The sequence below is a fragment of the Apium graveolens genome, chromosome 3 (genome assembly GCF_009905375.1).
Source record: "Apium graveolens cultivar Ventura chromosome 3, ASM990537v1, whole genome shotgun sequence".
NCBI lineage: Eukaryota > Viridiplantae > Streptophyta > Magnoliopsida > Apiales > Apiaceae > Apium > Apium graveolens.
In genome coordinates this window covers 250,071,516-250,096,374 of record NC_133649.1, presented here as the reverse complement: position 1 = coordinate 250,096,374, position 24,859 = coordinate 250,071,516, and the positions used below count along the sequence as shown (strand labels likewise).

Genomic DNA, 24,859 nt, shown 5'->3' with positions numbered 1-24,859 from the left:
TAAAGCAAAAACGGTTGAATACAAAAAGCTTATTTGTAAATTTGCCCGCAATTTCCTCTGACAATCTCTTCTCCCACTCCACTCTCATGTCATGAGATGAGAGCTCTTAATACCAACCCTTCCTTCCTTCCTTGCAAGGTACATCCTACATACACACACATCTACTGCCCACACACTTTTCATGGAAACCAAATCATTTTTTTTTTATTTCTTGTCCTTTTTTTTTCAGAATCTGAAATATGGAAATATGAAACCCTAGCTTATTTCGCTGCGTTACACATTGATTTATATACAAGATTTGTGTTAGAAAAATTACTAGTGTAATCATATATTGTGAGTGTCATCTTTCCTGCGTGCGTTAACAGAGAACATGAGTGAAGAGCATAAAACGTCGCCGTATAGGCGATATTCGAATGATCTGGAGGCAGGTATTACTGATTACAATGACGAAGATGATTCAGATCCTTTCGATATCTTACGGACTAAGAGTGCTTCTGTCGATCGCCTCAAACGATGGAGAGTACGTTTCATAACATGTATTTCGTTTGAGTGTTACAGTTTGTAATTTCTGATTCGTTTCGTCATTGTATTTCGTTTTTGGTGATTTATTGTTGTTAGTTGTTTTGGCATGTGAATATACAATGCATACTATAACTTATAAGTGATAGATGGAGATGTTTGGATGAGATGCGTAAGATTTATGTTAATTTTCGGAATTTAGATATTATTATGCTTCCTCTGCGTACATGAATTTTATGTGTTTGTCATTAAGACGGTTGCTAGGACGAGGATTACATGAATTATCAGATAGGTCATCAAAGGAATTGAACTCTCTTCAAACTTAATTAGTAGATGGAAGTGATGTTATTTTAATTGCTCTCTTATGTTTATAATATTACTAGTCGGATGAGTAATGTATCATATTGCTGAAACAATAAATTAAAAAAATAATGTAGAGTTTTTTTCTTGCTGCCGCAAGCTAAATGATGCTATTATGGTTTTTAGAATATGTTTTGTGATGTTTGCCAGCTGGTTCTGTGCACTAGTATTCTGACTGCAATGAATTACAAAACATTTTTTTTTTCATTTAATTTATCAATATAAAAGGAAATAAAGGCAACAATAATACAAATATTCAATATACTGTACAGTACCAGTACTAGGACATAAAAATTGTTAATAGAATTTGTAAAATGTATATAAACGCAGTTTAAATTAAGGTAGCCTAATAGGGAACTGTTTCTCGTGTATAAGCTTTCCTAGTTAAGTGGCATGACAACATTTCATGTCATTTATACGTTCTTTGAGAGTATCACTAATGCCTGAAACACCTGGTTCCATCTTTTCAGCAAGCGGCACTTGTGCTTAATGCTTCTCGTAGATTTAGGTACACATTGGATCTGAAAAAGGAAGAGGAGAAGAAGCAGGGTATCACAAAAATCAGAACTCATGCACAAGTCATACGAGTAAAATTATTTTACTTATGTACACCTAGCTTGTACTTAATGCAATCTTTCTGTGATCTATATAAACGTGATGCCTTGCTTTTTTAGGCTGCCTACCTTTTCCAAGCAGCCGCGCACAAAGAACCTGGGAAACAAGTGACCGGTATGTATTTTTGTACAGCATGTTAATTACTTCTGATTAGTTACTATTTGTTATCAGTTTTAACACTTTTTTGGAGTTGGTGCTTCATGTCGTATTTGTTATTCATAAGCACAGTTGTATTATTGATACAAATTTACCATATTAAATAGTGGTGTTTGATTTTTACAATGGGAAATTCTTTCCGTTTTGGTTTTAAGATATAGCATTTAAATAGTACCAGCTTTCATGAATTTTGAGATTTTATACAAATTTGTTTTTGAGAAAGAAGTGATGTAGAGGCCAGTCTGATATTACCTCGCGGTCAGAGTTTATCTCTTAAGGTATATAGCTCTACAGTTCTTGTACATGCTTTAGTCACTGAGAAACGTCAGTTTATGCATATCTAAATAATTTGTTTCCACACATATTTGTTACTTACACCTCATGGCTCTCGTGATACATAGGCCTTTTAGTTGATTATGCTTTTTTTTATGTGTATTGACTGATATAAACTTGTTATCGACTTGTAAGTAATCCTCGATAACTATCGAAAATCTGTATGTGAAGTAGAAGATTACTCGATTTAATGTTTAGGGATTCTGCCAGTATGTTCAGGTTCACTAAAAGAAATTTGTTTATGAGACAATTTTCTATGCTTGTACCTGTCACTTATTGGTATTTTTTTAATATTTATTTACCTTTTAGCTTCATTCTGGGTTATGATGAACAAAAGAAAGTACTGATGCTTAGATATGAATGTACCTGTTCTTGTGCAGTGTCGTTGATGAACTAATTTGACTGTTTACTCTTCTTTAATCTGATACGCAAGTCTGGTTAACATGTTATCATCGACTTGATTACTTCTTTTTAATAATCTAAATGGAAGAGGAATACTGTAATTATAAACAAGGCGCGAAGGTAACAAATGTTAGTCATTATAATAATGTGTTTTTCTAATGATTGACTTTGTATATCAGCTGCCCCAAAGTTACCGATAACTGCAGTCCCTTCTGGTGATTATGGTAGTAAAGCGGAGGAACTTGCATCAATGACCAGGGATCATGATTTCTCTGCTTTGCAAAATTATGGCGGGGCAAGTCTATCACTGTTGATTGCATCTCCTGGTCTTGTTATGAATCAGAATTTTCTGATTCATTTTTTATTTCTATCTATTAAGCGTTATGTAATCTGGCTTTGACTTTTTGTATTTGGATTAGGTGAATGGTCTGGCAGATACGTTGAAGACAAGTCTGGATAAAGGAATCAATGGGACCGAGGCTAATATTTTGGAGCGGAAGGATGTATATGGATCAAATACGTATCCGAGGAAAAAGGGGAGAAGTTTTTGGGTATGTATTGTGTACATTATTAGTTGAGTTGCTGTATTTTTATTGACTGTAAATATATTGATTTATTGTGGTTTTTTAATTAATGTTCAACCTTGCATTGTATTAGAACATACTTGATTCCAATTTATTTTTACAGAGCTTTCTCTTGGATGCATGCCGTGATACTACTTTAATAATTCTGATGGTAGCTGCAGCTGCTTCTTTGATCCTGGGCATAAAGACGGAGGTGAGTTTTGGCATGGTGTTACTTTATTTACAGCATAAAAAGAGAACAAGATTGCAATTGTTGTAGGAATTTGAATAGCTTTCTTAACTGCTTTCACTAAAGGTTTTTTAATGTCATATTATGGGTAACAGGAGGTTTTAAAGTTAAATATACCGTGATAGGTGGGAGAGAAAAAAGTAAGGGGGCTTTGCCAAAGATTGAGAAAAGGAAACAAAGGAAAAGTTAGATAAAATCTCGAAATTGTAACACTTAAGTCACAGTTTAATGAGATAAAGGAAACAGAAGAAGAAAAGTGACAGTTTAGTAAGATAAAGGAAACAGAAGAAAAAAATGATTTATTTAACACGAAAAATACTTGTGAATGTTTAGAGCTTTGCTAATTGATGTATGCTCATTAACTTGTCTAATGTATCACATGAAAAGTTGTCTAAAATACTTCTAGATTGTTTATAAAGGTTATTTTACCTGCTTTTTTAGGGTATTTCAGAAGGTTGGTATGATGGTGGAAGCATTGCCTTAGCTGTCATTATTGTTATATTTGTTACAGGTATTGTAGTTTCGTCTAATTTTTAAGTGTGGGATAATTGTTTCTTAAGTTCTGGTAGCTGTTTCCTTGCAAGTATGTTGTACAGAATGAGCTGGAACACCAGTTATATAAACACGGGTGAAATATGGGCACTTGCTTGTTTTATAACCCAATGAACCATAAACTAAAATGTCCTCTGCTTCTTTTCTGATGGGGTTCCTTCTCTTTAAGTATTTCCAAGTTGAGAATCTTGATACTTATGTTCTTCTCTTGTATATTTGTACGATGTTAAAAAATTCTGCCACTTATAACAAAATACTGGTAATGAATTTTTCGAACCAAGTCTAGTTACAAATATTAATTTTCTTCGTGTAATCTTTTTGGTGAAAATGCCTGCAACGACTACCGATCGTACTTGTCCGAACTTTTGCTTCATTCACATTTCTCTAATGCTCTCCCCCCAAACTTTATTTTTATCATGTAAACTGATCGAAGGTCGGTACATCTCTTTTTGTTTTCAATTGTTTTATGAGTTCTGTAGACCTCATCTGGGTTGCATGTATTAGAATTATTTTGTCACGGTGCTGCTTGCATGTTCTTTTCTTATATTTTGTTCATTTAATTTGTAAAGATTGTTTTAGAGGAGAAGAGTAAATTAAATGGGTTTTCTGGTGGATTTATCATTATAATCCGCACCAAATTTTGCAAAAATCTGTGTAATGATGACGTAGATATGTATCTTAGTGATATATTTGCATGATAATTCAGCAAACTGATGCGATCCTAAGTTTATACATTATTTTTTTGTAAGTATTTATTAAGGCTTACGTTTCTAATATGATTGCTTTTAACTTTCTTTAGCTTTCAGCGACTATAAACAGTCTCTTCAATTTCAGACTCTAAATGAGGAGAAGCAAAATATACACTTGGAGGTGCGACTTGAAGTAGTAGATGTTACTCTTGAGTCTTGTCTGTAGTTTTGCATTTATTGATGATATTGATATCATATGCAGGTCACTAGAGGTGGTAGAAGAGTAGAGATATCAATATTTGACATTGTTGTTGGTGATATCATACCTCTCAAAATTGGGGATCAGGTAAATACGTGAAGTTTATAACTTTGATTTGTTGGGTAATTGGGTTTTGACTCTGGCTCTACTTCACACATTTTTTTTTAATAATAATAGGTCCCTGCCGATGGTGTTCTAGTATCTGGGCATTCCCTTGCAATTGATGAGTCCAGTATGACTGGGGAGAGCAAGATTGTGAGTTGTGAAGCTTTGCTTTTATATATGCGTGTGTATTGGTAGTAATATAAGATATATCACCTGGAGGGTATTGCGGTTATGTAAAAAAGGGGTTATATAGGCACATACGAGAACAAAACTCTCTCCTGAGCAATCTCTTGAAAGGAGTTGATCAACAAATTTGTAATTATAATCACTGATATTGATTAAAATTTGCATGGTTTATATGGCGTCTCTTACAGCCTTATTTGTATTTTGGCAGGTTCAAAAGGACCAGAAAGCACCATTTCTTATGTCTGGTTGCAAAGTAGCCGATGGGTATGGGACTATGCTGGTATGTTTACCTTAAATCTCCAATCTCCATGTTTATGTATCTGGTATATCTACCTCCTGGAGTGCCTGTACTTCTTCTTCAAAGGTTTGGTTGCGGTGAATGCTGTAGTTTTTGAATTGGAGTCTTTGGTTGAATTTTAGGATACTTGTATCTGAGTGTATGCATAATGACTGAAGTTTGTGAGAAACTTGATTTAGGAGACAGCGGTGGTCAATGGTGAAATGCTATCTAAAGTATAACTGATATGCTAACATCTTAATTTTTCTTCAGCGAGCTACTCGATGCATAATTTTTGCTAGAAATCGCAAAGTTTATCATCTCTAGTTATAGATGTGGTTGCTGCTTGATTGTACATTATGTGTGATTGTAAAATGCCTTTTGGGACAGTTTAGTGACAGGTTTGTAAATTTAAATTTCACCATCAATTTGAAGGTAACATACTAATTTTGTCAGTTCTTGTATTTTTGTCGTCATGACTAAAAACACCTTTACAACTAGTAGTGAGTGATTTTGGATCACTCGATTACCTATCTTTTTATTCTTGTAATCTTCTTTCTTGTAATGTTTTGATTGTGATTACTGATTAGGAAGATGACTTGAGTGTGGTCATATTAGTTGGGTAGAGAATTAGTTGTAGCTCACAGTCATACACAAGTAAAAGTACATATTCAATATATGAGATTCTTTGCGTACAGGATTCAGTACTCCCAATCTGATATTCTATGTGTGATATTACTGTTTTTAGGTTACAAGTGTTGGGATCAATACTGAATGGGGATTGCTAATGGCTACCATTTCAGAAGATAATGGTGAAGAAACCCCATTGCAGGTTACTTTTCTTTTGCTAAATATCATTTAACTTCGACTCGTTTAAAAAAATATAAATTTGTAATAATATTAGATAAAAAAATTTCACTTGAAAAATAATTAAAATATAAATATTACTTATTATATCTGAATAGAATCATAAATAAGTCTTTTATCCAAATTAATTTATTTTGAATACTATGCAGATAATTTTAAATTATATATATATATTTAAATAATAATATCAAAATATATCTATTTTATCAAATATACGTGTCGAGGTTTTGATATTACTTTCTGACACAATCTTTATAAATTTTAATTTTTAATTTTTATTTGTAACGCAGGTTTTTTTGTTATAATGTTGTGGATGTGTTAAATATCTTTGAACATACCTGGATTAATTATGTTATGGATCTACTAGGTCCGCTTGAATGGAGTTGCAACATTTATCGGTATAGTTGGCCTAACAGTGGCTGTAGCTGTTCTGGTTGTTCTTCTAGCCAGGTAAGTAGCTTATAAACTCTTCTCCAATTTTTATGTGTTCTTTGATGTAACTTATTCATCGGTGCATCAACAGATATTTTACTGGGCACAGCAAGGATGATGAAGGAAAACAAGAGTTTTTCCCTGGCAAGACCAAAGCTAGTGATGCTGTTGATGGAGCAATCAAAATTTTTACTATTGCAGTAAGTATTTTCCTTGATTAAATTGATTGATTTTTATGCACCTGATAATGAGTTCTTATTTGACATCATAAATTATAGGTCACCATTGTTGTAGTAGCTGTTCCTGAAGGGCTTCCTTTAGCTGTCACATTAACGTAAGTATACTTAATTTGTGGGTTTACATTATATCTCTGGTTTGATGTCCCATTGTATGATGTGACACTGTATTTAATTCTGTTTTACAAATTTTACCTAGTTGATCCAATTATTTTATTCGATTTATGTTTTACTTTTGCTGCTAACGCCTAAATTGGTCAATTTGTCTGTCCTCTGCCTGTTTACATTTTATCTCACCAACTAACTATGCCCTAGTAATTGATGCGTCATCCTGTTTTGATTTTTTTAGAAGTACTGTCAACTTTCCTGGCCCTATGATTCAGTTCTTGAGATTGGGTAAAACTAAGTTTTCGTTGCCCGCCCTTTTACTTGCAATCCCAAGGCAAACTGAAAACAAAGCACTCACCTGAAAACCGAAAACAAACTCACCTGTGACCTTTCTTCTGCCAAGTCTCTCCATTTATCTGCTAATCATGTTATTTCCTTACAGTGGCCATGTGTTCCATCATCTGCATCACCTTCTTGTTGCTCCTCTAACCTAACAAACGACTTTCCTAAGCCATATGCTATCCATATATGTATTCCTAATTATAAGATATAAACATAAAAAATTTAATAATACTAATTTTTAATAGTTTGCTGCTAATCAATATTTATATAGTTTTAAAAGATATTATCATAGTTGTACTGATCAGTTGTAAGCAGTGTATACTGTATAATATTATTTAATACATAAGGCAAAACTTATAATGGTAATAAGGCCCGGGTTCAGTTGAGAATTAAAAGAAATGTTTAAGCTTTGAGAACCTAAGGTCCTGCAAAATAAATTTTGCAATTTGAAGAACTATACAAAAGAAGTGCGTCTAATGGTTCTGCGGTTCTTTACTGAGTTTCACTCATAGTAATAATTGCAAGTATGAATTTTAGTCGTATATGTATGTATACGTATTTTAGTCATATTTATTCAGCAAGTATGAAGTATATTGTAGATCTATGTTGGATTGGAAATACTTGTGATGATCATATACTAATTAATTAGGCTGTTGAAATTACTTGGGAATAATTAGTGCTAGATTAGAAAATGTAGGAATAATCACGTGTTTAATGTTATGATATGTTATATATGAAGTGTCATGTATGTATACATATACACAATACGTTGTGAATAATTTGTAGCATTAGGATGACTTGGCGTTATGAAACTGTAGTTCATTGGCGACTTTTCTACACTTCACATCATGACAACCATGATCGCGGGATTACTTATATTTACTTGCCTTTTATGCCAGTATCTCATCAATTGTGTTCCTTATGCCTGTCTTTTATGCTAATATTGCAGGCTTGCCTATTCAATGAGAAAAATGATGGCTGACAAGGCCTTGGTATGTATTAGAGTTGTGCTTCCGCGTTGATATGTCTACATTTTTACATTTATAACAGATAAAAATTACTGTGTTGTACAGATATCTGTAATATCTTTATGGTTTAAAAATTTGGAATACAGGTCAGAAGGCTTTCTGCATGTGAAACAATGGGTTCTGCTACCACCATTTGCAGTGACAAAACTGGAACCTTGACTCTGAATATGGTGTGTTCTTATGCTATCTTTCGAATATGTTACTTGAATATGCATTTAGACCATAGATACATAATACAGAGAGAAAAAATTCTTGAAAAGGTGATGTAGGGATTTGTTGCAATTTTTGAAAAACATGTGAGCTTTGATGAAGTGAAATCACCGTAATTTAGATTTGATGTTGGATTGGTTAATATGAAACTAATAGCTGTCTTCATTTCGCACCGTGTCTCATTCATATGTTGTGCAAGTTCATAATATTTTGTCGTTTCTTATCTGACAAGCCTATTATGTCGTTTCTGCCTTTCTCTGTTTGGAACAACTCTCTTATACAGATGACAGTTGTTGACGCTTACATTTGTGGAAAGAAATTTGATCCTTCTGAAAATCAGTCAGTGTTACCTCCCAAAGTTGCATCACTCCTGATTGAAGGCATAGCGCAGAACACTACTGGCAGTGTGTTTTTGTCCAAGGTAGTAAACAGGCATATCTATTCTCTATATTTATGATTTATATAATGCATACAGAATTTCTTTGGAGTCATGAATATGTTATGCATGTTCTAGGGTCCTGAGGGATGCACAAGAATTCCTGGGCTAGTTGAAAACTGCTCTGATGGGGGTTTATTGAAAATGGGTCGGGCCAATATTCAATAGGAATGTTGGGCCTGTTTAGGCCCAGGGCTTGGACTCTTCCGTGATTTCTAAATAATCTATATATTAAATATTAGAGTAATTCTAGAGGTCCCAAAACTTTCCCAAAAAATGAGGTGTTGGTTTGTGATTGGTTGATTTCTCTTAAATATAAACGACCCCATATGTGTTAATATGAGTCCCACCAATTAAAACATGGCATGTGTTGTTTGGGAGTTATTTTGGTACCTATTTTGGTACCTGTAGCATTACTCTAAATATTATGATTTTTTTGTCCATGTTTTTTCCTGCCTTTTATAAAAAATACAGGTTTATATGTGCTTTCCGGGCTTTTTGTGCATCTCTGGTGCTTATCCATGTAGCATGGATACAATTTAAGGGACACTTTTATCATCAACGCATATAAATATTATACTATATATAATGTGGGGCCAAGACACCATAGTCTAAGTTCAACTTTGACACATAGTATATGACTACTCAATGTTACTTATGATCCACTGATTTTTAAAATGACTATGTACAACTAGTTAGTGAATTTTCTAAGGCCTATTATTGACAGGGTGGTGAAGTGGAGGTTTCTGGATCACCAACGGAGAAGGCCATTCTTCAGTGGGGGGTCAACGTATGTTTACGAACTTCTCCCCACCCCGAATTCCCAATTCCTTTAATTCATACATAGAATTTGGGCCCTTATACTCTGTATCTTTTGTTTTTTTCTCAGCTAGGAATGGCTTTTGATGCTGTCAGATCAGGTGCTTCTATTATTCATGCTTTCCCATTTAACTCGGAGAAAAAACGTGGGGGTGTTGCGGTACAGCTGGTAAGACGAATACAAGATTTCGAATCCTGTAATCTAAAATCTTCCTGGTACATGTTTATGCAATCTAAAATTTCAAGTAAATATAGACCTGTAATTTGTATATATTTATAAATAATTTCTTCCCTGACATTATAGTCTAGATTAGAAGCTTGAACATAAGATTCTCGTTGCTGTTTCGTAGTAAGTTTAATACTTAAATCTTCTATTGACTTTGTCGAGCAAGGCACATAAAGAGTTCAACATTAACCATGTTGTAACTTTTTCCTTACCTCTCTCTTCGTGGTTTATATTTACAGACAGATTCTGATGTCCACGTGCACTGGAAAGGTGCTGCTGAGATTGTGTTAGCCTGCTGCACAAGCTACATCAGTGTTGATGAGGGCTTGGTGCCCATTGAAGAAGATCAGGTCCGAGTGATTTATCTTTTCAGGACACTAATCTTATTTATTATGTGCACATCAAAATTGTAAACCGTTATGTAACTTTGATAAACCAAGTGAAGTGGGGCAGAAATAGTTAAGTTAGTTGTTGATTGTTTTGTATTATATTAATTAGATACAAGTGTACATGTAATTAAATCTTTTTATGATCTAATTAGAACATTCTAGAATTTGGATTTGTAGTGATAGTTATGTACTGGGAATCGTAAATCGTTATGTTCTATTGCTTTATAAAGAAAATTAAAATTTTGAATGTTATATTTGGGGATAAATTGTAATGAAGTTCTTGAGATACAGATCTTTGTGTAGGATAATTACTGGATTAACCCACGGAACAGAAAACTTTGGATTTGCTTAGAGTATGGTTTATAACTATATGGCATTCCTTGTCTTCAGCAATTTAAGCACAATACCCTGAAATAGTGTGAATAAATAGGCCTTCATATCCGAGAGCCACCTTTGTTTGGGCTCAGTTGTATTGTTTTATGTGAACTGAATCAGATAGAATTCCTATCATCAAAGTCTACAGAAAAATGAGAAACATGTGCCTTTATTTATAATTTGAAGCATGATATAAATTGTATTTAAGGATGCATATTTCCAGAGTTAGAAATGCACGTTAAGTTGATGCACAGCTTTGTTTGAATTATTTGTGCTTCATAGCTTATTATAAATCATAAGATATGCTTGTGTGCAAATACTATGTAGTGAGTTATTATTTTGACTGCTACAGACTTTCTTACTCGTATCTAATGATTTGGGCAGAGAATATTGTTTAAAAAAGCAATTGAAGATATGGCTGCAGGAAGCCTGCGTTGTGTTGCCCTTGCATACAAAAAATGTGATAAAGCTAATGTGCCAGATAATGAGGAGCTGGCTCATTGGCAACTGCCTGAGGATGACCTTGTCTTGCTGGCCATTGTAGGACTGAAGGTCTGAATTCATTTTGCAGTTACTTCTTGGGACAGATTATTTAACGTAATTTTAACCTATGTTACTTGGACTTGGATATGGAGAGTCAGATTCAAATTTTTTGAATAATGGTGACATGGGGACCCTGCCCAATTTGGGTCAAAGGGACGGGTCACAATCTAGTTTGTTACATGAAATTCCATTGAAAAATTTAAGAGTAGAACTCTGATTAATTATAATTTTGTAATGGACTCTGCAAATTAGGCGTCTTAAGTTCATCTCAGAAGTGGTCTTTCGGTTGATCACTCTACATCTCAAGTCTAGAAATGTTGGATAAACCAGCTTGGGTTATATATGAATGCTTACAAAAACCTGTTGTTTACTGTTTGCAGGATCCTTGCCGTCCTAGTGTTAAAGTTGCTGTTCAACTTTGCATTGATGCTGGAGTCAAGGTATATGTGGTGTCTATTTCATTGCCAATCGTTACATGCTTAGTTTGTATTGTCTGTGCTGATTAGATCCTAGATCTGCAGTTATGCTCAGAAAAAAGGGTTCTTTAACTCATTTAGTCGTTATTTACTTTAGGGAGTCGTGGGTGGGAACTACTTGCTTACCCTATGCTTTATCTTTCCAAATTTATATATATCTCAATAAAGATCATCTTTATTATTATGATATGTACTCACGTTTCGTTTTTATAATTCATTTTAAATCTGCTTTGGGATCCACACAGGTAAGAATGGTCACCGGTGACAATCTTCAAACAGCAAGAGCTATTGCATTAGAATGTGGCATACTACAATCAGATGCAGATGCTACTGTACCTTACATCATAGAGGGGAAGACATTTCGTGAATACTCTGAAGCAGATAGGCTAATGGCTGCTGAGAAGATATCTGTATGATTGATGCGTTCTCTATTAATATATTATTTTTTCTTGTCGAGGTTTTAATCACTAAAAGCTGATACATGTACAGGTAATGGGAAGGTCGTCCCCAAATGATAAGCTGTTACTTGTGCAAGCACTAAGAAAGAATGGGCATGTTGTCGCTGTGACCGGAGATGGTACTAATGATGCTCCTGCTTTACACGAGGTTTGGTTGATTGAGTGAAATAATCAGTTCACTTAATCTCTTTCTGATATAAGTTTCATCTAGGTGTTAGTTTACAAGACTTTGTTTTAAAAAATAATGTAGGCTGATATTGGTCTGGCCATGGGAATCCAAGGAACAGAGGTTGCAAAAGAAAGCTCAGATATCATAATATTGGATGACAATTTTGCTTCAGTTGTAAAGGTTAGTATTTGTTATGTGCAATTTCTGTGGTTTGAAATCGTATTAAGAAAATGTATTAAATAAGAATAGTTGAGAAGAAGCTATCACGGGAATTATTGATAAGATGTCCCTTTCTTGAACTTCGGTGAAGTAACCCATACCTATTAGCAATGATGTAATCTTAACTTACATTAGTCACAAAAGTTACCTATTTTGATTTATTGATTTCTTTAGACCTACATTATCTTTAGTTTTCCAATTGGGTTAGGGCCGAATTTAGTGAGAATCTAAGGTTGTATCTGAGTTTAGATAACATTTGTTGCTTCCATTTTATCGTCCCTTGTTCTCCAGTTTGATCTCCTTCTAATCTAGATCATTTAAATTATGTCGAGACTTGAGGTATCTCTGATTACTCAATCCATATAAGATTGCTTTATAAAATTACTGAAGTGCTAACTGATTATGCAGGTTGTTCGTTGGGGCCGATCTGTCTACGCTAATATTCAAAAATTTATACAGTTCCAGCTGACAGTAAATGTTGCTGCTCTTGTAATTAACGTTGTTGCCGCTGTTTCTGCGGGAGATGTCCCACTAAATGCTGTGCAGGTTTCTTTCTTTTCCTCCCTTTCTTTAATGGGCACTTGCTTGCATGGATATGACTGTACTCTGTTTATCTGTCAGCTTCTATGGGTGAATCTTATAATGGATACTCTTGGAGCACTTGCCCTGGCTACTGAACCACCAACAGACCACCTCATGAAAAGATCTCCTGTTGGTCGAAGGTTAGGCTTCTCTAGACAGTAGACATTTGAGAGAACACGGAACCTCTTATTTTCTTAAAATAGCTTTGGATCATATCTTCTTTCAACTATCCTTCTACATTGTAATGTTTCAAATCCATCGATTTCTTTAAATATTATGCGTTGATTAGTTGTTCCTTGTCGCCTCTAACAGAGAACCCCTGATAACGAATATTATGTGGAGAAATTTGCTTATCCAGGTATCATAGATTCATCTCTGTATTTATGGCATCTATTATCTGTCATTTTTATCATAGTAATTCTTTGTTTTCTGTTTGTTGATTTGAATCTACAGGCTTTATATCAAGTCACCGTCCTGCTTGTCCTTAATTTTCATGGAAAAAGTATTTTGAACCTAGAGCACAAAGAAAAGGGCCATGCTGAAAAATTGAAAAATACATTGATATTCAATGCTTTTGTTCTATCTCAGGCAAGTTCTACCCAAGAAAACAGTCCATATCTGCTTAAACAGGCACAGAGTCTGTGTTTGTCAGAGTTGTGAATTGTTTCTGTTTTCTCTTGCAACTGGTAGTTTCTCTTCCCCGACTACTGGTCGCAATGTATTTGATCATGACCTGTATAATTGTTTCTGTTTTGTCAGAGTTGGTTTATGTAATTAGGCTTGCATAGTTATAAAACCATAGCCGTTACAAACTTAGGTATTCCTCTAGGGTTTGTTTATAAATTTTTATCTTCGTTTGAAATTACAGGCCTAAATGTAGTACTGTAGTTAGGTCAATAACAGAAACTGTTACTTCACATGAACATTTAATTATTTAAATATCAATTCTGAACATGCATGGAGATGGATAGAAAAGTTCAGGCGTGAAGTAAATTTCTGATTATGATTTGAGCTGGTTATTAGTGTGCAGCAGGGCCTGACATTGCTCTGATGCGTTGACTAGATGATCTTTAATGTATATGATGTGTACCTGTGCGGGGAAGAGATGGAGTTGATGTAGTTGCTGTTTTTGCAGCCTTTCCTTGTCTCATTTATGTAGTGTCTGACAAGAGATCATGTGACTGCAGTTATTCAATGAATTCAATGCACGCAAGCCTGACGAAATCAATGTATTTAAAGGTGTTACCAAGAATCGTTTATTCGTGGGAATTGTGGGATTAACTCTAGTTCTTCAGGTAAATATACAACCGTCTGACTGGTTTCTTGGTGATTGTTGTAGTGATCTGCGGTAGAAAGGACACAGTTTTTGCTGATTTCGTTCTTTTTTCATTTTCCAGGTCGTCATCATAATGTTTCTTGGGAAGTTTACTACAACAGTTAGGCTTAGCTGGAAGCTGTGGCTTGTCTCTATAGTCATCGGCTTCATCAGGTCAGCTAATGTTTGATTTTAGAATCAACTTTGAATTTATGAAAGTTTATATTTCCCAAGAATATCTTAGCAATTTAGGCTTTTTTGATAGAGTCTGAATTATGTGGCAGAAGATGAGAAGATAGGTGTTTGGACAAATACCTAACAATTACAGTTCATTAATCGATATCAATTATATGCTTCGAATTACAAAATCTGATATCGATTTATTATTTAACCATAAATTCTTTTCATGGGTGTGGGTATGGGATCTGAGTTGGATCCTTCATATATAAATTGGACACTTCACCTTGAAGAAATCTACTTCAAAATGATTGTTCCTAGAGGACAGGCCAGACGCAGCAGAGGGTACAAGGTCTCACAACAATGTTAGGACTGTTATAGTTTTAATAACTAGTAAGAATAGTTGTACGGGCACTTTGGTAATTTTTGTGTTGGTTTACAGTGAAACTCAATAAATAGTTCTACCGGTGGTAATTTGCAGTTTATGTGTTGAATTCAGAAAATGGAAACTGTTTTCCACCAAATCCGGATTTCTCTCTAGTTTCTCTAACTGGATTCTCTCTCTAGATTATATCTTCTTCGACAAAGATATCTCTGTATCTCTGTTGTTTCTCTATTTCTCTGCTAAAGTCTAAAACTGCCCTAAATCTCTCAATTCTAGTTCATGTTACTATCATCTACTTGGATTCTCAGAAACTACTTAAGATGCGCTCAGTTTAGCTAGGCAGAATAAAAATCCTGGTTCCTCATAACCAACTTTGTTTTAAGAGAGTGATGTCCATAGATGCGTATGTTATGTTATCCTTGTGATATATGATATATATTTGACATATAATATATTTGATTGATGCTATATTACGTGGATGTTTGTTGCATTATCAGATCGATCATTTGCGTGCAAAGTATTATTTAAATTTTCGAGCACTTCAGTCTTTTACTCTTGCTAATAAAGGAGCTCCTCAAGCTTGGAACAAATTGACAAAGGGATCAAATTCCTTCTAGTTTATTTATTGTTCTTGTGGTGGTGGTGTTTGTTCGGTGATAAATATTTCATGTTTGATTTTAATGGAAAATGGTGGGAATTGTTTATGAAGAGAGGTTGAGGTTGACAACGTGACGATTGGCTGGCAGAAACAGTAGAGCTCTGTTACCTTTGATGCCAGACGATATTAAAGGAACAGTTTAGAGAAGGATTTTGGATCTGGAAGCAATTCCTACATGAAATCTTAATAACATTGATTTGCTTGATGATGATACTTTTTATAATAAGATAGATGATCTTTTTTAAGTGTTATGAAACATTGCAACTTGAAATGTTAACTTTGTATAATCTGTAGTAAAGTAAATCTATTTAATCTACATTAATTCTTATAAATGTCTAGTTTTTGATTCATATTATGCTGTTGAACCATGTTTCCTAGGTCTTTTCCGTCATTGTCTTGTGTGACTGAGAAACTGGCCCTGCTGTTGCGTACATCTCTCTATATTCTATTTGAGCTAAACCCATCTCCAACATTTTCCTATGTTTTAACATTTTCCTATGTGCATTTTCTTTATCTAGTTGGCCACTTGCTGCCATTGGGAAGTTGATACCAGTTCCGGATAAACCACTGAGTGAGTTCTTCAGCAGAAAATCATTACGTAGAAGAACTTCGAGAGGTGCAAAGTTAAAACTCTTTATCATGAATTCCAAGAAATAGATAATACCTTGTTGCTCAATTTCACAGTTTCGTTTCTCAGGTTCTGCAGGTTGAAAGGGGAGGTAGCTGGACGAGACTTGCTTTTGTGACGTTCTTTTGTTTTTTGCACATCCACTGACAACTTATACAGGCTGTTCGTAGTAGTAATCCCATACACAACTTTTTAACGTAGCACAGTGAGCTGTACAGTTAAACTTGCACCAACATTTGAGTGTTTTGTCCGGAAATTGCTTAAACCTGAAATTTACAGTTACACTTAAAATCTTATTTTACTGGGTACTGGTACTGAGTTGCAAGTTGCAACTGGTTACACATTTTGTCGATGCAAACAAATCAAGTTGACAAATCAAGATTACTTCTAAGTTTCTATTTTAAATTTGGTTTGTATTTGATCATACCCCTATTACGTAAAATATTGCAGAACATGTTATTTTGTGAATAATCTTGCATAACTGTTACTATTTTAATAAAAATTATGCAAAACACTTACGGTTTATGATTAGAAAATTGTAAAATATATTATTTTACAAAACATATTTAATTTGTAGAATATTCATCATTATGTTGCAATGTTGCAGAACATACATGTTCTTTTTTTCTTTTAGTTTTTGACAGGAAAAATGAGTTGGCAAAACCAACTCAAGAAACACCATGAGAGAAATCACATCAAAGCTCATCAAAGAGAGCAAATCATTTGGAGGGGAGAAACCGCGAGAAACTTGCCTCACAATCTAATTGGTAGCAGCATTATAGCAACGAGGCACAAACGAAAAAACAGTGAAAAATTGAGATGTCATATATTTCATATCATCAACTAAAACAGCACAACTCCAAGGAGATTGAAGATCTGAAGAAAGAAGATCAACCGTTGTTTTATAATCCGATTCAACAATAGCAGAAGATAGATGGTGATGAATGATGAGCAACGCTTCTCGAATGGCGATAAGCTCCACCTGAAGAGGGGAAACAACTTGAACACGACAAGCCAAATCATCAAAAAGCTGACCCACATGGTCTCTCCCGAGAATACCAATAGCCGCTAAGCCATTTTTAAAAGCTCCATCACAATTAAACTTCACAGAATCTGCAGGGGGAGGGATCCACTGCAGTGCATAATTGTCCCTGGAACTTCTAGGCTCTACGCGAAGTCTCTAACAGAGATAAAAATTCCATTTGAGCTTGGACACTAGAATTGATGGTTGAAACCGGGCAAACAGGAACATGATCGAAGACAAATTTATTTTTGGTCAACCACACGGACCAACCACAAAAGCAAAGGTAGAAAGGAAATGCAAAATGTACTTTATTGATGCAAACATCGAAATCGTGGAAGATAACCAATGAACAATAGAATTTGTTGGCAGGAGAGGTCAAAAAAGGCCTAACGAAGATGAAAACCAAACAGGCCGATCCAATCACAATCCAAAAGCATGTGCTCCACACTTTTGACATTATTATTACAAACTGGGCATAAAGGACAGCGAGAACATTTTCTTCTAAAAAGATTTTCCTTTGTTGGCAATGCATTTGTGCAAAACTTCCACAAAAAATTGTTAACTTTGGCGGAGCAGAGATGGACCATAAAAGCTTCCAAAAAGATTTGCTCGGATTTGAAGAAGAAGAAGATTGCTGATTAGAGGACTCTTTAAGGTGCAAAGCAACATAGTAACCAGATTTGACAGTATAGTTACCTCTAGAATCAAAATGCGAGACGAGACAATCATTTGCATCTGTACGGCTAATCGGGATCGAGGAAATCTCTGAAACTGACTGATCAGAGACATATTCTTTAAGCTTATTTAAATTCCACCTTCCACCTGATATAAAATCAGCTACCGTAAAATTTACATTGAATAGACCCTTAGCATCACGAATAAAAGAACCAGAGTTATTCGGAATCCAACGATCACACCAGAACTTGATATTCCTGCCATTACCGACTTGTCAGCGAAGACCAGAAAGTAAAATATCTCTGCCTTGGAGCAAACTATTCCAAAGCCAAGAAGCTTTCGGAGCTTTTGTAGCACAAAGAAAAGATGTTCTAGGAAAATAAATGCCTTTCAAAATTCTAGCCCAAAAGAAGAAGGATTAACAAGAAACCTCCAACCTTGCTTTGCTAACATAGCAAGATTAAAAGATTTGAAATCTCTAAACACTATCCCACCTTCTGATTTGGGCTTTGAAAGCAAATCCCATTTCCTCCAGTAGATACATTTCTTATCAGGATCACCTCCCCAGCAAAATCTTTTAACCGCGGCCATAATTTTATTTATCAAACTTTGGGGAAGAAGAAAACAATGCATATTTCCTGAACAACTGCTTTTATCAAAATCTCTCTACCTGCTTGCGATAAAAGCTTAATCTTCCAACCTTGCAGCTTTTTTAAAACTTTTTCTAAAATATAAGAAAAAACCTCTGATTTATTTTTACCCATACTAGCCGGAAAACCCAGGTATTTACCTTTCCCAGAAGACTCTGAAATTCCCAAAATATCAATAACCTTATTTTTGAGTTCTGAAGAAAGATTTGGGCTAAACAAAACAGAAGATTTATGATACTTAATCTTCTGACCAGAAGCTAAACAGTAGTCTTGCAGAAGAATATTAATGTTTCTAGCTGCTTCTTCGCTTGCTTGTGAAATCAACATGGAGTCGTCAGCAAAGAAAATATGAGAGACTGTCGGGCAATCACGAGCCACTTTTATACCAGAAAGAATTCCATTCTGAATAGCATTTGAAATAGATCGAGACAACACATCCGCCACAATAAGAAAAAGATAAGGAGATATAGGATCCCCCTGTCTCAAACCTCTTTGAGGTTCTATAATACAAAACAGTTCATCATTAATCAAAAATTCAAGAGAAGTAGTCGAAATGCACTAGGAGATCGAAATTTGCCATGTAGAAGAAAATCCCATTTTATTCATAACCTGCAAGAAGAAAGTCCCATTCAACACGATCAAAAGCCTTATTTAAATCTAGTTTTAGAGCCATCTCTGAAATTAAGCCTTTTCTTTTATGAACTATATGATGAAGACACTCATGAGCTACCACTGTACAATCCTGGATTAGTCTTCCCGGGATAAAAGCTGACTATTGCGGTGTGATCAGATTTTTCATAATCGGTTTCAACCGATTTGCCAAATTTTTTGAAATGATACGATAGAGAAAACTGCAAAGACAAATGAGCCTGAATTGACCAAGATCCTACAGGTTTGGAATTTTAGGAATGAGAACTACCTGAGTGATATTGAGAGAGGGAGGCATAATATTCGAAGTGAAAAATTCCTTCACAGCTGAACTGACTTGAACTCCAACAATGTCCAGGTATTTTCAAAAAAAGAATCTAGGAAAACCATCTTTACCCGATGCTTTCAATGGCCCCGGCTGCTTAACAGCTTTCCAAATTTTTGTATCAGAAACTTCCTTACATAAATGGAGCATTCATATCTTGAGAAATTTGGAAAAATACCAAAGAGATTAAATTAGAAAAATATCTATCCCATCATATTTGAAAAGAGAGGAAAAATGATCTTTAACATGACTTTTAAGCTCTGCTTCTGAAGAAATCCAGTTGCCCTCATTATTACACAACTTAGCAACTCTGTTTCTTTGTTTGTGTTGAGTAGCTGTAAGATAAAAAAAACGAGAGTTCGAGTCTCCAAAATTTATCCAATTAAGCCTCTCCCTTTGGTGCCAGTACATCTCCTCTCAGATCCATAATACATCAATGTGCTCCAATATTTTTTGCTGACGCTGCCTGTTAACATCCGTGGGTGGCTGGTTTTGATGAATTTGAAGTTGGTTGGACAAATATTTAATGATCACTCTATTATTGCCAAAACATTTTTTGCTCCACTTCATTAATCCAAAACTACATAACTACAAATTAGCCATCAAGAGATCCGAAGACTTTATGGATTCATTCTGTTTCCAGTTGCACCTTATAATATCTTCACACTGTTCAGAACGAGACCACATAGTTTCAATTCTGAATTTTTTTTGACTGGTGGAAGAAATTCAGTTTTTAAGATTAGCGGAGTATGGTCACTTCCAATAAGAGGCTCGTGAATAAGCAAACTTTGAGGATATAAATCCATCCAATCAGCATTGACAAGAGCACAGTCAATTCTTTCTCTAATATGATGTGCTTCTTCTCGATTGTTTGACCAAGTGTATTTGACGCCTTTAAAAGGAACTTCCAGAAGATTTGCATTAGATATGAAAGTTTGAAGTTCCTCGATACTTTTAGAAATATGTTGATTTCCACCCATCTTGTCAGCAATTTCCCCAATCAAATTAAAATCCCCAATGACTATCGCAGGAGCATCAATAGAACCAATTATCTGACCAATATTATGCCAAAAACTCCTTCGCTGCTCACGATTATTAGGGCCATATATGAAAAAAGCATGCCAGCACAAACGAGAATAATGGAAAGAGATAACTGTTTAAATAAGATTTGACCGACCTGTAGTAACCAAAACATCAACCGCATCTGTCCACCATAAAGCTAGTCCACCAGAAAGACGAACATGATTAACATAATATGAATATGTCATAAGCGTGGACCTGCGAATTCTTTCAAGTTTATTAACTCTATTTTTAGTTTCCATAAGATAAACAACAATTGGACGATGAACTCTAATTAGCTCTCTGAGATTGGAAATTGTCCGGGGTCGTCCAACTCCCTGATAATTCCAAGATAACATTAATATGATTCTTATGGTTGTTTATGGGCAGCCACCACACCCTTTAAACTATTACGATGTTCATCTGAATCATCAGTCAACACATTCACATCCATTAACGATGATTCATCCAGGCCTAGCATAGACAATGGTGTTTGGGAAACTGATTTCGCACCTGAGGAAACTTTTCCTTTTGGACTTCGAGCATAAGTTGCTGAAAATTTTCGGGGGCTTCTGCATTTAGTCCTTGGAGACAAAGAAGTGCTAGTAGTAGATGACGGAAGCAAAAGTTGGCCGAAATTATCTGAATCTGATGGGGACTTTTTTAATCTTTTTATAAGTATAGTCTGATCATTCAAATCAGTTTCAGAACCTTTGCGCTTTATTGACAACATAGAAATTTCCCGGTTTAAGTCACCTTGAAAATCTGAGCAGGAAGATGCAGCATGTAACTCTTTTTAAAGAAAAGAACTAGAAATAAGAATTCCAGCTGGCTCAGTAACAAAGTAAATATTCTTGAGATTAGAATCCCTCACTATAAATTCCCTATCTATAACCTAAACACAGTCCCCTGAAACTTTTAGAACGCCATCTTCCAAAACAGAACTGGATTCCTCACAACTAACAATTTTCTTAGAACAAGAATCAGTAACTGACATTTGAAGAACCTTTTGACTCACATCTTCTTGCATCGCATCAGTTTTGGCATTTTCCTTAGAAACATTATCCGATTTAACTTTTGAAATCTTTGGAGCAACAGTAGCTACAAGTGGCTTCCAGCTTTTCTTGAGTCCTGTTGTTCGTAGCCATGGCCCATAATCACCAGCATTAATATTAACTTCCTTATATTTGCAGCTATCCTCATCATGACCAATTCGACCACAACTATAACAAAAGTTAGATAATCGTTCATATTTAAATTCAATCCATAAAGCTGTTAAACCATCTCTTTCAAGCATAAACCCAGGAACTAAAGGGTATTCAATGTTAATTTCAACTCGAAAACGCAGAATACTTCTATTTAATTGAATACCATCACTCATACAATCAGCTTCAATCAACTTACCCAATTTCGCAGCTAAAACTTCAACAAAACTTCTATTCATTTTCCCTAAAGGTAAACCATATGCCTGAACCCAAAATTCAACCGTAGAAAAATCAATTTCAGCAATAGACATATCCGGATTCCATGGTATCAAAGATAAAATATTTCCCATAACCGACCATGTACTTTCAGCTATAATTTTAGCTTTATCTTCAACATCCGAGAAACTAAAAAGGAAGAGATTTTGTTCCCATGGATAAACAGCAAAAGGATATTTAGTTTTCCATGCTCCCTTGAGAATATTTATCACTCCTTGCTTGCTTGTTGACTGTACGATTCTCTGAACAAACTTTCCCAATTAAACTAAGCTCTGGTATTTTGTCAAAAAAAAAAAAAAACTAAGCTCTGGTACTTGAGGAACTAGGGTTTGATTTTTATCCATACTAACAGTGTACACTAATAGAGGGGTGAAGGAGGAGTGTTTGCAAAATTAATGATAAAAAACCCACTTAGGAGTAATTAAAACCATAAGAGGATAAGCTCCCACTAAGAGAGAGAAACTCTTACAGAGAAGAGAGTTAGAACATACATGTTCTACTCATCAAATATATGAGATTTGCAAGATTTTAATTTGAATGGTGATATTTATATAAAATGATTCATGAAATTATAGGTTCTGCGATAATTTACATAATATTTTAATTGCAGAACCTAAGTGGACTCAGGACTCCACAAAAAATGAGTACTCCATAGAATTTTCTTATATATATAATATATATCTTAATTGACATATATTGACATTTCATCAATCAAATAATTGTTTACAAATATTTAAACTTAATTATAGTTTTAAACCTCTGACTTTGAAATTTTTATTATAAATTTATTGTACATGATTTTTAGAAACTAATACTTGAAGAACAAGATATTTAGGAAAATATAAGAAATATATTTTTAAATACGTTCGACATATGAAAAATGAACAATGATTTACAATATTTATAATCAAGAAAATAAATATAAAATCAAGAAAAAATAATTATGCATTCCTACTTTATATTATATTTTAGTATCTCTTATGTCAACACCTTTGAATCATATTATATCAATAATTTAATAATGTTTTTATCAATTTTTTCAAACAACTTAAAAGTTTAATTTTATTTTAAATTATTTATTAACAAAAAAAATATCGATATTACTTTAGAAAAAAGTATTAGTACTTTACTTCGCTCTTTGATAATTGTTAAGAGTAATTGATAATTGTTAAGAGCATGAAAGATATATGAGTTTATTCTATGAAAGCAAATTCATTAAAATTTTGGAATTTCTTACCCGCAAGGGTTGACTCAGTTGGTTAAAGAGAGGATAATTATCCTCTTGGTCACAGGTTTGAATCTCACGGGAGGAGAATTTATGATTATGCCTCCTGAATCAGAGACTGTCACTTAAGTGCGGTTATCTTAGTTCACGTATTTTGCAGGCTATTGCGTGAGCCCGTGAGGATTTACCCAGTGTGCACCCGAAGAGTAGTGACTGCTATTTCCTACGATAAAAAGAAATCAAATTTCGTATGTCGAACTTAGTCAAAATTTTTAGTTTTACATCTTTTAGTTTCTCTTATTCTAATAGTAGGTAAAAATATTGTGGAATAATTTTACTATAAAAAGAATCTAAAAGTCAGTGGACATTCTAAAAGTACTATTTAGTTAAAAGAAATTAAGATAATAATTCGATTAAATGAATTGTTAATATATATAAAAAAGTCATTTTCTTACAAAATAATTAATAGTTAAGCCATCAAAGTGAAATAATAAAAATTAAAAGTAAATTCATTAACGATCGTGAAAATTATTTAAAGAAATGCAATCATCTTTTAAAAAATAATAGTTAAGTCACTCAAGTGACAACAATTATAAGAGGGTCATTTTTTTGCAAAATAATAATAGTTGATACCATCAAACAACAATTAGGTCATTAGTATATTTTATTATGATATCTTTCTTTTTTTATTTTGAATGTTCTTAATTGGTGAGGTTAATGTTTACTAGATTAGTTCCTGGACCGATACCCGGTTATATTATAATTATTTTTTAAAAAGTTATTTTGAAATAATTTAATTTGAATAATATATATTAATACCATATTTTTATTACATACTAATGAGAATAGAATAAAATATAAATATAAAAACTTAAAAAATGACATTATCCAAAGTACAAATATTGATCATCAACTTTTTATTAAATATAAAAAATATAATAATTAATATTTGTTTAACTAAAATTAATTTTGAATAAGATAAAATTAGTGAAGAAAATGAAAATATTAAAAGTTATTAATTTAAGAATATAAAAGTGAGAAAAAAAGATAATGAGAAATGAGTAAAAGAGAGAATTAGTGGGGATAATAAATGAAAGAGAGATATTGAAGGTAAATTAAATGAGGAGGGAATTGTCAATGGAAGATGATATCAGCAAAAAATTAATAAGAGCTTGACACATAAATTTGATGATGTAAGTGGAGATGATGTAAGCGGAGAGGTTGACACATAGGATGATGTCAACATAGGATGATGTTAGCTGTATTTTGTTTTAGTATAAGTGGATGGAGTAAGAAGAATTGCCAATTATTATATATTAATGGTCATTAATATCTACAAATATGTAGATTGATAATATTTAGATAATATTTAAACATGTTTAGAAAGTTGATTTTCGTGTGCAGTTTATATGTAGGCTTATGACATAG

General features: G+C 33.9%; 2 protein-coding genes across 4 annotated transcripts; one reads left to right on the top strand and one right to left on the bottom strand.

Moving 5' to 3' along the window:
* On the top strand, positions 1-16,723 carry LOC141713237 (calcium-transporting ATPase 10, plasma membrane-type-like). Of its 3 annotated transcripts, XM_074516555.1 has the most exons (35): positions 1-138; positions 366-520; positions 1,350-1,466; positions 1,554-1,608; positions 2,565-2,680; positions 2,805-2,936; positions 3,073-3,162; positions 3,640-3,709; positions 4,550-4,620; positions 4,702-4,785; positions 4,876-4,953; positions 5,198-5,269; positions 6,015-6,098; positions 6,501-6,583; positions 6,657-6,765; positions 6,844-6,899; positions 8,201-8,243; positions 8,366-8,449; positions 8,773-8,910; positions 9,653-9,715; positions 9,815-9,913; positions 10,210-10,320; positions 11,119-11,286; positions 11,658-11,717; positions 11,999-12,163; positions 12,243-12,359; positions 12,462-12,560; positions 13,008-13,145; positions 13,221-13,321; positions 13,494-13,539; positions 13,635-13,764; positions 14,364-14,476; positions 14,579-14,670; positions 16,235-16,332; positions 16,414-16,723. In XM_074516555.1, the coding sequence occupies exons 2-35, from the start codon at positions 371-373 to the stop codon at positions 16,425-16,427; spliced, it is 3,246 nt and encodes a 1,081-aa protein (XP_074372656.1). In that variant the 5' UTR covers positions 1-138; positions 366-370; the 3' UTR covers positions 16,428-16,723. The 3 variants fall into 3 exon arrangements, with proteins under 3 accessions (XP_074372656.1, XP_074372658.1, XP_074372657.1); XM_074516557.1 differs by lacking the exons at positions 16,235-16,332; positions 16,414-16,723 and adding an exon at positions 15,556-16,174; XM_074516556.1 differs by lacking the exon at positions 1-138 and having other exon boundaries at positions 149-520.
* A 381-nt stretch (positions 16,724-17,104) lies between these two features.
* Positions 17,105-18,634, bottom strand: LOC141714941 (uncharacterized). Its single transcript, XM_074518435.1, has 3 exons — positions 18,474-18,634; positions 17,676-18,300; positions 17,105-17,524 (listed from the first exon to the last, which is right to left on the bottom strand). The coding sequence occupies exons 1-3, from the start codon at positions 18,632-18,634 to the stop codon at positions 17,105-17,107; spliced, it is 1,206 nt and encodes a 401-aa protein (XP_074374536.1).
* Positions 18,635-24,859: the final 6,225 nt, after the last annotated feature.

Excerpts from the sequence above, each read along its gene's own strand:
- LOC141713237 (XM_074516555.1), top strand. The coding sequence starts at position 371 with ATGAGTGAAGAGCATAAAACGTCGCCGTATAGGCGATATTCGAATGAT. Across the intron at positions 6,099-6,500 it reads GTGAAGAAACCCCATTGCAG|GTCCGCTTGAATGGAGTTGC; the intron begins GTTACTTTTCTT and ends TGGATCTACTAG. Across the intron at positions 13,765-14,363 it reads ATTCAATGCTTTTGTTCTAT|TGCAGTTATTCAATGAATTC; the intron begins CTCAGGCAAGTT and ends AGATCATGTGAC.
- LOC141714941 (XM_074518435.1), bottom strand. The coding sequence starts at position 18,634 with ATGGCCGCGGTTAAAAGATTTTGCTGGGGAGGTGATCCTGATAAGAAA. Across the intron at positions 18,301-18,473 it reads TTAGCAAAGCAAGGTTGGAG|GAATATCAAGTTCTGGTGTG; the intron begins GTTTCTTGTTAA and ends CGGTAATGGCAG. Across the intron at positions 17,525-17,675 it reads TCGATGTTTGCATCAATAAA|AGACTTCGCGTAGAGCCTAG; the intron begins GTACATTTTGCA and ends TATCTCTGTTAG.